At 41.7% G+C, this 13,629-nt stretch overlaps 1 protein-coding gene across 1 annotated transcript in view; it reads left to right on the top strand.

The window, feature by feature from the left end:
• Nucleotides 1-501: 501 nt before the first annotated feature.
• Nucleotides 502-13,629, top strand: part of atp9b (ATPase phospholipid transporting 9B) — a 312,373-nt gene continuing 299,245 nt past the window's right edge. The window contains exon 1 of the mRNA XM_073050696.1: nt 502-609. Within this exon, the coding sequence (XP_072906797.1) occupies nt 533-609 (77 nt within the window). The 5' untranslated portion in view covers nt 502-532. The remainder of the gene's footprint in view (nt 610-13,629) is intronic.

Raw genomic sequence — 13,629 nt, forward strand, 5'->3', positions numbered from 1 at the left:
ATGAGGGGCATAGACAGCATGGATGCACACAGTTCTTAACCCAGAGAAGGGGAATTTAAAAAGAGAGGGCACTATCTTAAGGTCAGAGGGAAAGAAATTGGCATATTGATTTATTATTGTCATCTGTATTGACAACTTAGCATTAAAAAAGATTTAAAATAAATATGTAATTTATATAATTTAAAATATTAATATATATTCATGTGCAATTTACGTAACTTGTATAATATATATATATATTTAATTTATGTGCTCCTGTGAGTGTCGTGTGTCTGATGCTATGTGCTTGTGATGCTGCTGCCAGTAAGTTTTTCATTGCATCTGTGCATCGGTATACATGTGCAGATGAGCTAAACTCGATCTTGACAGCCGTGTCAAGACTCTGATGCTGAGTTTGCGAGTGACAAAAGTTCGGTTTGGGGAGTGACGTAATGGGGAGCGTGACGTCAGGCACCGGAGGGCGGGACAATCGGTGAGTGACGTGTTCGTCTTCGCCCGGGGGGTTGTGGGAGGAGGACCCACCCACTTTAAGATGGCGGATAACATCCCTTTACGCCCAGTGCGGAGCCTGCAGGAGAGGCACGAATATTACCCGGGGAGGCAGAACAGGTACTGCATGTCCCGGACGGGACCAGCGCTCGGAGATTCGGTAGAGGGGAAGCGGAAGGATTGGGGGGGCGATGGCTCCAAACTGCAGGCTTCGCCAGTGTGGCTGGTACCGCGGCCCAGCAGGTCACCCGCCTTCCCCCGACCCCTCTTCAGCGGGTTCCCCATTCTATACATCGCCCCTTGTTCCCACGCCCCCCTCCCCCGGCCCAGCAGGTCCCCCTTCCTTCCCACCCCTTTCCGGCCCAGTAGACCCGCCCCTTCCCACGGCCAAACAGGACCCCTTCCGTACCACGACCCACCTGGCCCAGCAAGCCCCCCTTCCCATACCCCACCTGGCCCAGCAGGTCCCCCGTTCCTTCCCATGCCCCACCTGGCCCAGCAGGTCCCCCGTTCCTTCCCATGCCCCACTTGGCCCAGCAGGTCCCTCGTTCCTTCCCATGCCCCACTTGGCCCAGCAGGTCCCCCGTTCCTTCCCATGCCCCACTTGGCCCAGCAGGTCCCCCGTTCCTTCCCATGCCCCACTTGGCCCAGCAGGTCCCCCTTTCCTTCCCATGCCCCACTTGGCCCAGCAGGTCCCCCTTTCCTTCCCATGCCCCACTTGGCCCAGCAGGTCCCCCTTTCCTTCCCATGCCCCACTTGGCCCAGCAGGTCCCCCTTTCCTTCCCATGCCCCACTTGGCCCAGCAGGTCCCCCTTTCCTTCCCATGCCCCACTTGGCCCAGCAGGTCCCCCTTTCCTTCCCATGCCCCACTTGGCCCAGCAGGTCCCCCGTTCCTTCCCCTGGCCCAGCAGGTCTCCCTTCCTCCCTATGCCCCAACAGGCTCAGGACGTTCCCTTCCTTCCCACCACCACCTGACCCAGCAGGTCCCTTCCTATCCACCTGGCCCAACTTTTCTTCCACCACCCACCCACAATAAAGGCCATAAAATATTGGAACAGGATAGGATATTTGACCCATCAAGTGTGCTCTTCCATTTCATCATGACTGATCCATTCTCCTGTTGTCTTCTTCCTGTAATCTTTCATGCCCTGACTAATTAAGAACCTATCAACCTCCACATTAGATACACCCAGTGACCTGGCCTCCACAGCCACCCGTGGTGGTGAATTGCACAGGTTTGTGACCATCTGGCTAAAGAAATTCCTCTTCGTCTCTGTTCTAAATGAATATCCCTTTATTCTGAGGCTGTGCCCTCTGGTCCTAGACTCTCCCACTATAGGAAACATGCTCTCCACATATACTGTATTTAAGTCTTTCAAGATTTGATGGTCTTCAATGAGATCACTGCTCATTCTTCCAAGTTTCAGCAAATATGGGCACACAGCCATGAAACGCTCCTCATACGATAACCCCTTCATTCTCATAAACCTCTTCTGAACCCGCTTAAATGTCAGCACATTCCTTTCTTAGATACGGGGCCTAAATTTGCTCACAATACTCCCAAGTGAGGCCTCATTAGTGCCTTAGAGCCTCAGCATTACATTTTTACTTTTATGTTCTAGTTCTCTTGAAAAGAATGCCAACAATGCATTTGCTTTGCATAGACTCAGCCTTCCAAATTAATCCTGCACAAGGACTCCCAAGTACCTTTGCACTTTGGATTTTTGAATTTTCTGCCCATTTTGAAAATAGTCTACACTTTTGTTCCTTCTAGCAAAGTGCATGACCATACACTTCAACTCTATTCCATCTGAAATTTCTTTGCCCATTCTCCTGATGAGTCCTTTTGCAGCCTCCCTGCTTCCTCAACACTAACTACCTCTCCAATAATCTTCATATCATCTGCAACTTGGCTACAAAGTTGTCAATTCTGTCATCCAACTCATTGATATATACCATAAAAAGAAGCAGACCCAACTCCAACCCCTGTGGAACACTACTAGTCAGTAACAGCCAACCAGAAAAGCTTCCTTTTATTCCCACACTTTGCCTCCTGCTAATCAGCCAATCGTCTATCTATGCTAATATCTTACCATAAATACCGTGGGCTTTTATCTTGTTAAGCAGCTTCATGTGGCAACTTGTCAAAGGCCTTCTGAAACATCAAAGAACACAACACCCATTCATTCTCCTTTCTCTGTCCCGCTAGTTATTTCTTAAAAAAATTCTAACAGGTTTGTCAGGTAAGATTTTCCCCTAAGGAAGCCATGCTGATTTTGGCCTATTTTATCATGTGCCACCAAGAACCCTGAGACCTCATCCAACAGCTCTAGCAAACCTGTGAACAAGGATATTGGTTCCCTTTGGGTTCAGGTGTAAATTGTCCCTTTTATCATACCCTTCCCAGGAAAGACCCAAATGATTCAGAAGTTTGAAGCCCTGCCTGCTGCACCAGCCCCTCAGGCACACATTCGTCTGCCAAATCATCCTCTTCTTGCCTCACTGCCCTGTGACACAGGCAGCAATCCGGAGATTACTTCTCTGGAGGTCCTCCTTTTCAGCTTTCTACCTAATTCCCTAAATTCTCTGTTCAGGATCTCCTCCCTTTTCCTAACTATGTCGCTGTTGCCAAAATGTTCCAAGAGTTTTGTCTACTTACCTTCCCAGTTTAGAATGTCATGAATGCAATCCAAGACATCGCTGACCCTGGCACCTCGGGGGCAACATGCCATCCAAGTGTCTTTTCCACATCCACAGAATCTCATGACGACTTCTCTGATTTTGGAATCCCCTATCACAATTGTAATCCTCTTCTCCCCTCTTCCATTCTGAGCCACAGTGCCAGAGACCTGGTATCTAAAGTGGTATTCTTATTAGTGAGGGGAACAACCACAGGGGAGGTCTGCACTGGTTGCCCATTTCCTTTTCCTTGACAGTCACCCAGGTACCTGCCCCCTGCAATTTGGGGGTGACTCACCTCTTTATGTTCCCGTATGAGCCGAAGGTCGTCGAGCTGCAATTCCAGTTCCTTAACACGGTCTCTGAGGAGCTGCAGCTCGTTGCATCTGGAGCCTAGAGGTCTCTTGGAATTCTCACATCTCACACAAAAAAAACAGCACAGCTCCTGGAGATGTTGTCACTGCACTAACTGGTGAAGAATGCAGAAGAAAGAAGCTTGCTTTGTCCAAGCCTGTTTAGCCAAGGTCTCCCAACTCCATCTTATTTTTATTTGTCCTTACTAATGAATCATGATTCGATTAGGTCGCTGGAAAAATCCGAAAGCTTGCAAACAATCTTTTACGATCTCTTGCCCTAACCTGTGTGCAGCCTCCTCTTTCAATTTGATTGGTCCCACTTCACCCCACCTCTCACCTGGCCCAGCAAGTCCTTGCTCTTCCACCTAGCTCAGTGTGTCCCTACCCCCCCCCCCCCACCCAGCTCAGCCCACCCAGGTTGACATGTCCCCCACCCCCACTCCATCCCTTACCTCACTGATTTATCTTCCTTGTTCACACCCTTCCTTTCTCCTACACCTACCCCCCGGTTGCAGTCTCCGAAAATGCTCTGTCCACTCCTGCTCCTGTTTACCCTTTTGTCCGGACTTTCTTCCTTTGCCTCCGTTTTCCCCCATCTGATTGTAGTCACTTTTTTTCACTCTTAATTTTGCCCTCTGTGCACAGTTCCTTCACTCCTCTGCTTATATTCTCTTGTCAACCCTGATACAACGTATCTGAATACATTCTTCCTACCTCCTCCCTTTGCACCCCATATCTTCCCTTCTGGTGGTTTTATAGAGACTGCAAATGCACGTTAACTGTGCCCTGTGTATTACACATTTAGACAAGGTAAAATAAAACATCTGAAACATAAATGCCAAATATTGCCGATAAAGTGAGGATGAAATGACTAAAGCCTTCCAGTTGATACTTGTGGAGTTTCCTGAAAGCTTTAAGCATCTTATTTTAAGATAAGCTTGTGAAATTGTTATGTGGAGTTTGTCAATACCAAGGAATAGCTTAGTTTCATGATCAGAATTAGATCACATTTTTTACTGAATGGAATGGCGTTTGTTTTTCATTGCACTGTTTTTAAAATGCTTGAGCTACCTCAAAACAGCTTGGACCACATTTATTATAAGTATAAACATCGTTTTTCAGGCCAAGATCCTGAAAGTTGAAATCAAATGCTTGATGTATGCAAGTCAAATAAACATGAAAAATTGCTGGTAGTAATGTGACTTTGAGCTTGTAGGAAAGAATATTTTTTTTCTCCATAGTGTTTCTTTGGGTGAATATGATCTTAATTGCATTTAGCCTGAATATTTGAGTTGAGGTTTGAAAGGTACTGCAAATGGCCTTCATGGAGAAAGTTTATTGCAAATAATTTGGATTGATGATACGGTGTAATGATGTTTGATCAGACTTACCATGTTCACACATGGTAAAAAAAAATATGATTTCCCCTTGTGTAATAAGTGGCTGCATTGTTCATGTGCTGCTTGGGGCTACCCTTTTATGATAGCTGTTTTGATTTTGTGGAAAGTAAACATCGATACAGGTTGGATTGGCTAAACTGTTTGCTTGAATGTTACACTTGGTATTTCAGTGGTTTTGGAATACATTTGAAGTCATTCTGTGAATAATGAGAAAGGTTACAAAAACAAAAAAAAACAAATTTGGTTCTTGACCGTCAATAGTTTGATATATTTCGTGAAAATTCTTTTCAGAGGTGAAGCGGTTGGATTAGTTTCAAAATTGCACAGATTTTGCAAAATAGCTATATACTTTATTAATCCTAAAGGAAATTACAGTGTCACAGTAGCATTATAAGTGCACAGATATAAATATTAGAAGTAGAAAGAATAAAATAAATAAGTTACCACAGTTTGACAGGAGGGGGTCATCACTCCCTCGGTAGGTTGACTCATTATAGAGCCTAATGGCCAAGGGTAAGAATGACCTCATAAGGCGCTCTTTGAAACAGCACAGTTGTCTTAGTCTAGTACTAAAAGTGCTCCTCTGTTCAATCAAGGTGGCAGGCAGAGGATGAGAAATATTGTCCAGAATTGCCAGGATTTTTCGTAGGGTCCTTTGTTCTACCACAGCCTCCAGTGTGTCCAATTTAACTCCTATAACAGAGCCAGTCTTTCTAATTAGTTTATTGAGCCTTTTGGTATCACCCATGTTGATGCCATTGCCCCAGCACACCACCACATGGAAGATTATACTGGCAACAACAGACTGGTAGAACACGTGAAGGAGAGGCCTGCATACTCCAAACGATCTCAGTCTCCTCAGGAAGTAGAGGTGACTCTGGCCCTTCTTGTACACAGCCTCCATGTTGCTGCTGCACTCAAGTCTGTCATCCAGGTGCAGCCCCAGGTATTTGTGGGTCCTCACCACATCCACGTCCTCACCATCAATGGTAACAAGGAACAGTGCAGGCTGTCTTCCTGAAGTCCATCACCATCTCCTTTGTCTTACTAATGTTGGGCTGTAGGTGATTCAGCTTGCACCATTTGACAATGTCCTCCACCAGGGCCCTATATTCATCTTCCCTTGCACTCTTTTATACAACCATCTATTGCTGAGCCTTCAGATAGCATGACTCAGTGTTGTAACTAAAGTCCAAGATAGACAGGATAAACAGGAAGAGAGCCAATACAGTTCCCTGTAGGGCCCCAGGGCTACTTATAGCCATATCTGACACACGGCTCCGAAGCCACACATACTGTGGTCTGCCAGTCAGGTACTCCATTATCCAGATACAGTGGAAGTGCCAATCTGCATTGGACAGAGTTTCAAGATGATGAATGTTGAAGTATTTAGTATAGTACATGGAAGTTTGATAATTAAAATGCGACGCAGCATTATTTTTCATTCATGATAGTGTTTTGATGTTTAAGCATTGTCAAATCCTCCTGATAAGGTGGTGTTCATTGAACTTTTTGGTGTACGGATGCCAAACAATAAGATACTACTTTCAGAAATGGTTTGCAGAATTTTTGAATACAGATGTTTATAGACTTAGACTACAAGTGAGCCCACATTATGGCCACTCAGGTTGCAGTAATTAGTACTTCTGGAATTCACAAATCACTATCAAAAACTGATTTACACTCAGTGTTAATTTTATTAGGCACATCGTTAAACCTTGTTAATGCAAATATCTAATCAGCCAATCATAAAAGAATCTAGAGATAGTCAAAAATTTCAGTTTTTCAGACCAATGATCAGAATGGGGAAAGAAATGTGATCTAAGTGACTTTGATTATGGAATGATTGGTTCCAGACAGGGTGGTTTCAGTCTCTTAAAAGCTGCTGATTTCTTGGGATTGCAGAGAATGGTGTGGAAAAAATTCCCAGTGAGCAGCAGTTCTGTGGGTGAAAACACCTTGTTAACCAGAGAGGTCAAAAGAGAATGGCCAGACTATGTCAAGGTGACAGGAAAGCAAGAGTAATGGAAATAACTGAATTACAACAGTAGTGTGCAGAAGAGAATCTGTGAATGTATAACATATCAAACCATGAAGTGGATGGTCTGTAGCTCCAGAAGACCACACGAGTTTCCACTCTTGTACTTAACAAAGTGGCTACTGAGTATAGAATAAAATTCAGACTCTGGTTTAATATCACAGGCATATGCCATGAAATGTGTTAACTTTGTGACAACGGTGCTATCATATAATGTACATTAAATAGTTAAGTTAAAATAAGTAGTGCAAAACATAAATATAAAAAAGTAATGAGTTAGTGTTCATGGGTTCAATGTCCATTTAGAAATAGGATGACAGAGGGGAAGAAGCTGTTCCTGAATTGCAGAGTGTGTACTTTCAGGCTTCTGTATCTCCTTCCTGATGGTAACAATGAAAAGAGGACATGTCCTGGATGAATGAGGTCCTTACTGATGGACGCCACCTTCCTGAGGCACTGCTCCTCGAAGTGTCTTCGATACAGTGCCCATGATGGAGCTAATTTTGCAACACTCTGCAACTTAACAAAACTTGCACTTAATGAGATTATGTAGGGGTGGGGGGGAAGTGAGCATAGAATGTGAAAACGACTACAAATTTTATTAATTATTTTAAATATTTACTTAGCCAGTAAGATTTGAATATGACATCACTGCACCGATGTGAGTTGGTAGGAGTACCCAAGTCCCTCCTTTGTTATGTCCTCTCCGGTCTGAGGACAGGCATTTTTTCTGACCTGCTGTATTGTGGGGAACTACAATGGCTATGGTTAGTCTCTTAAAGTAATATACTTCTAAATCACTGAACTTTAACCTGTTAATCCCTGAACTGGTACACCACTTTTCTGTATCCCAATCCGCAAATCCCCTTACCTGTTATCTCCACCCCCTAAACCATTTCCTAATCCATGAGTTTTGTGGTTCAGAGAAAATACCTTGCGTGTGAAGAGTGTGAAAGTGATGCACTCTCTGTTCACTGTCCTCAAGTTGGAGAGGGTATGACAATGGAGGGACTTGGCTGTGACTGTCAGCCCAATTAACATGGTGGTGTTATATCAGTTTATTTTATTGCCCATAGTATTAAGTGACAAAATATCAAAAAATGACATTTGTTTCTTTCATGCAAATCTTGTCCATCCCTCAAGTTTAATATTTTCCTTTGCTGCGAAATAACAGTTGTGAATTACTTTGTCATTGCTGTTAAAATATGAGAGAAAATTGTCCTGCAGAAATGTATCTCTAATTATATGGAATTCAATAGGAAGTGGGTTTGTGTTACAAAAGAATCACACCACTCTGTTTTCTAGGAATGCAACCCCTCTGTAACAAGGTCTGTCATAAAGGAAATATATTCAAAGTAGGAATGTGTTAATACGATGTACTTTCAGATCGACTATAGCTTTCAGCCAATTGATCTGCATACAACTTGGGCTGTAAGTAAAGGGCAGGTGAGGGGGGAGGGTTGCACAGGATATACTACACTTAGAATCAGAAGTCATTTGATAAAGTGCCACATCAAAAAATATTTTGAATGAAAAGAAGCTTGTATAGGAGCAATGACTAGACAATTGTTGGGTAACAGGAAACAGCAGACCATTTCTGTTTTTGTTTAACAATTAACTGAGTGGTATGCCACAGGTATTGGAGCTGGGGCCTTACCTTCCAATTTACATAAATTATTTGGCTGATGGCACTGAAGATGTGGCTTTTAAATTGATGACATAAAAATAATGTGTGAAAAGGATATAGGGCAAGTGAGTGCGGAGAGTTCAAGCAAATACTGTTTAATTTGGCAAAATTTAAATATTTTCTTTTGGACGAAATAAAAATAAACATCTAATTGGCAAAGGGTTACAGAGCTCTGAAGATCAGATGTTTTTGAGTACTCAGGTGTATAATTTGCAAAATGTTAGCATTTAGGTACAGTAAGTAATTAGGAAGACTAACAATATCATTGTTCATCAGAAGAAGTTAATACAGAAGTAAGGAGGTTATGTTTCAGTTACATAGGATGCCTGTAGGACCACATGGAATACAATGTGGATTTAAAGTAAATGCATTAAAAGCGGTTCAGATAATATTTACAAGACTGCTGCCTGGAATAGGTTAGATGTTGGGGCACTTGATTGAAACATGGTAGACCCTGAGGGATCTTGTCAGGTTGGCATTACTTCTCGTGGGATAATCCTGGCACAGCCTGACCCTTCCAGGTACGGCTCTCGCTACCACTGAGGACATTGACAAGAGGCAATGTGTTAGGATGTCAACATCCATCATTAAGGACCACCACCATCTGGGTCATGTCATCCTCCTGATGCTACTGTCAGGCAGGGGATGAAGGTGCCTGGAGAATTACACCTCATGGTTAAGAATAGTCACTTCCCCACTGCCTTGAAGCTCTTACGTTGACTTAAACTCCAAACACTACCTCAGACTTTTTTTTCCTATCAACCTGCACTGGTCTCATTTATTTTAGTTCTTGTTAGACAAGCTGTATATTTTTAATTTTAGTCTGTTAACTTATTTGTCATGTTTATAATATACTGTGATGCTGCAAAAAGACAACTTCCATTGTGTATGTACAGTAAACGTGAAAATTTCAATTGGAAGTAGTGGTCATCCATTTAAGATGGATGAAGTGGCATTTTTTTCTGATGGTCCAAAATGTTTGGGATTGCTTTCCTCCAAGGTCAATGGAACCAAAGTTGTTGAATTATTGATAAAAGTAGTACTTGGTAAAATGATAAAAGTATAATTTCATTATAGTAATTAATGTAGCTATTTAATTGGGTAATAAAATTGAAAGGTGCGGTAGTGGAATTTTATCCTGGAACAGCACTTAAAGCTAGAGAGAGCCATGATGTTGAAACAGTAGAAAATCAATTGAAAGATTACCAATCATAAGAGTGCCAATCAATAGTTGTAACAAGTGACAAAAAGCAAGATAAAATAAATAAAAGTTTTCATAACACTTTCAGGATATCCCAAAATAGTAAAAACAAGAGTACTCCAAAATTTAGCCAAATTGCGATGGTACTGTGCCCATTAAAAGTATTCACCCCTTGAAAGTTTTCATGTTGTATTGTTTTACAACATTTCAAAGTGAAAACAAATCTCTACAAGGTGATCTAAATTATTGACAAATATAAAACATTAAATAATTGACTAGGGAGTATTTACCCCCCCTTTAATATGATACACCAAATCATCATTGGTGCAGCCGTTTGGTTTTAGAAATGACATAATTAGTTAAATGGAGATCTATTTTTGAAGACTTGTGTGCAGTCAAGGTGTTTCAATTGTAGTAAAAATAAACCTCTATCTGGAAGGCCCAACTGCTGGTGACTCAGTGTCCTGGCAAAAACTACACTATGAAGACAAAAGAACACTCCAAGCAACTCTGTGAAAATATTATTATGAAGCACGAGTCAAGAGATGGATACAAGAAAATTTCCAAGTCACTGAATATTCCATGGAGTACAGTTAAGTCAGTCATCAAGAAATGGAAAGAATATGGCAGTTATAAATCTGTCTAGAGCAGGCTGTCCTCAAAAACTGAGTGAATGAGCAAGAAGGGGACTAGTGAGGGAGACCACCAAGAGACCTATGACAACCTTGGAAGAGTTGCAAGCGTTAGTGGCTGAGATGGGAGAGACTGCACGTACAACGGTTGCTTGGGTGCTTTGCCTGTTGCAACTTTATGGGAGAGCGGCAAAGTGAAAGCCACTGCTGAAAAAATTCACATGAAATCTCAGCTAGAGTTTGCCAGAAGATATGTGGGAGACTCTGAAGTCAGCTGGAAGAAAGTTCTATGATGAAACCAAAATTGAGCTTTTCAACCATCAGACTAAGCACTTATTTGGCATAAACCAAGCTCCACATATCATCAGAAACACCCTATCTCTGCTGTGAAGCATGGTGGTGGCTGCATCATTCTGTTGTGATGCTTCATTGCAGTGGGCCCTGGAAAGCTTGAGAAGGTAGAATGCAGCAAAATGCAGGGAAATCCTGGAGGAAAACCAGATGGAGTTTGCAAGAGAACTGAGCTTGGGAGATTTGTTTTCCAGCAAGACAATGACCTCAAGCAAAAAGCCAAATATACACAGGAATGGCTTAAAAACAACAAAGTTAATGTCCTGGAGTGACAAAGTCAGAGTCCATACCGCAATCCAATTGAGAATTTGTGGCTGGACTTGAAAAGGGCTGTTCATGCACGACCCTCATGCAGTCTGACAGCTTGAGCAGTTGTCTAAAGAAGAATGGGGAAAATTGCAGTGTCCAGATGTGCAAAACTGATAGAGACCTATCCACACAGACTCAAGGCTGAAATTGCTGCCAGAGGTGCAACTATTATATACCAACTTGAAGGGGGTGAATACTTATGCAATTAATTATTTTTTGTTTTATATTTGTAATTAATTTAGATCACTTTGTAGAAATTTGTTTTCACTTTAACATGAAGGAATCTTTTTCTCTTGATCAATGTCAAAAAAGCCAAATCAAATCCATTGTGATTCATTGTTGTTAAACAATTAAAGCTGAAAACTTCCAAGGAGGTTAATACTTTTTATGAGCACTGTAACTAAATAGTGTTCAGTGTACAATTTAGACAAAAATTAGCCAGAACAGGTTGCAACCATAAAAATCTTTGAAATAACACTAGGGCTAGTAGGGCCTACTACACACAGTAGCTCTTATAAATGAATAATTAAATAACTGTTCCTGAACGTGGTGGTGTGGGACCTAATGCTCCTGTACCTTTTTCCTGATGGTAGTAGTGAGAAGAAAGTATGGCCCTGGATGGTGGGGTCTTTGATGAATTTTGCTTTCTTGTGGCAGCAATCCATGTAAATATGCTTAAGTTGTGGGATGGACTGGGATGTCTCCATTACTTTCTGTAGTGTTTTCTGTTATTCAGCATTGGTGTTTTCATAGCAGCTGTGATGCAGCCAGTTAGGATATTCTCCACTGTTTATCTGCAAAAATTTGACAGATTTTGAAGACATGCTGAATGTTGATTTGTCGTCTCTCTGTGAGAAGATGTGGATCCAGTTTCAGAAGGACATAAAGATTCAGGTCTTGGAACTTGATCAAATCAGCCATGCCTGAATACTGTCTAGACTTTGCTGTGCATGGATGAAGATCATTTCATTTTGTGAAGAGTTGTGAATATAATAGAGCAATTTATGATGCGCATGATTAATGGAGGTTAAATGTTGAAGTCTTTAAAAAATGATTGGGCCAAAGACATTGCTCTGAGTAGAGTGATTGATGTACAACAGCCATAACCATCTTCCTTTGAACAAGATATGACTCCTTTCGTTGGAAATTTTGGACTCCATGATGTGAAGGGCAGATATTCTCACTTCACTTTTGATAGTTTAGGTCAAGGTTTTTATGAAGGCTGCAGTTGAATAACTTGTTCACTGCTCCGTTGGGTGAGTAAGTGCAGTTAATAACATCTTCAATCATTGTCCATTGGTACAACGTTGTTTGTACAGTATATTCCCTTTTTGTGGACAATACTTACCTGGACCATTTTCTCTGTTGCAGTTGGCATTACAAGTTTCCCCCTGCTATCTGAAGGTAGAGCGTTCCCATGAAACCGTTTGTAAGCCGAAATGTTGTGAAGCGAAGAAGCAATTACCATTAATTTATATGTGTAAAATTTTTAAACGTTCCCAGACCCAAAAAATAACCTACCAAATAACACATAAAACCTAAAATAACATGAACATATAATAAAAGCAAGAATGATATGATAAATATACAGCCTATAGAAAGTAGAAATATTGTATTACGGTGTAGTTTCACTTATCAGAATGGGGAAGATAGCAAACCAAAATCGATTTGGAGAAAAAAAAATTGATACATACACGTTTATGCACGTACATGAATGCGCACACAACTGCCCGCACAAGGCTTCACGGTCATGGTAGTCTTTTTCAGGGTAAACACACGTATAAAGCGGGCGTCTTTTTTTTGTAGAAGTGAAAAACTTCTTTGGTTAGCGAAAGCAGGTACTAATGTAGGTCTTTTGTAAAAGCAAGCTGTCATAAAGCAAACGTTCGAAAAACGGGGGCCACCTGTGTTGGAATTGCTGTGGAGCTGCATGGTTAGTTGTGTACTTGTAATGCAATTAGAATGAACGCAATTGGTTGAAGACTGGCTTATATGAAGTCTGGTGATTTTTGGAGAGGCACAACTAGGCTTGTGCACTTGCACTTCTGGTTGAGGAACTGTAAACAATTCATCCTATAACCACCAGATTCTGGGTCCTGTATTCATGGAGGTATTCTTAAAATTGTTGAGTCTGGTTCACCACCATTTACAACTAGATGTGACAACTGCACAGACCTGTGAAGCAATTTTTGGTTATGTTATTGTTTATTCAGTTACTTGATGTTTTGCATGCATGTCATTGAGTTGTTTTTATTTTTATTATGGCACCTCTTTGTAAAGTTCATCTGCTCCCTTAATGGATTCTTCATTAAATCAGCGTTAATTCCCTGGCTTGGTGTAACGGAGATGCAGATTGTGGAGAATTAATTTTGCTGATAAATGCCCATCTTGCTGATTTTGAGCTGCTAAATCTGCTCTAGCTGGCTGGTGGTATAGAGGCATCAACACTGGACTTTGAGGCAAATGTTTCCGAGTTTGAATCCAGCT

This window comes from Hemitrygon akajei, chromosome 1 (genome assembly GCF_048418815.1).
Source record: "Hemitrygon akajei chromosome 1, sHemAka1.3, whole genome shotgun sequence".
Lineage (NCBI taxonomy): Eukaryota > Metazoa > Chordata > Chondrichthyes > Myliobatiformes > Dasyatidae > Hemitrygon > Hemitrygon akajei.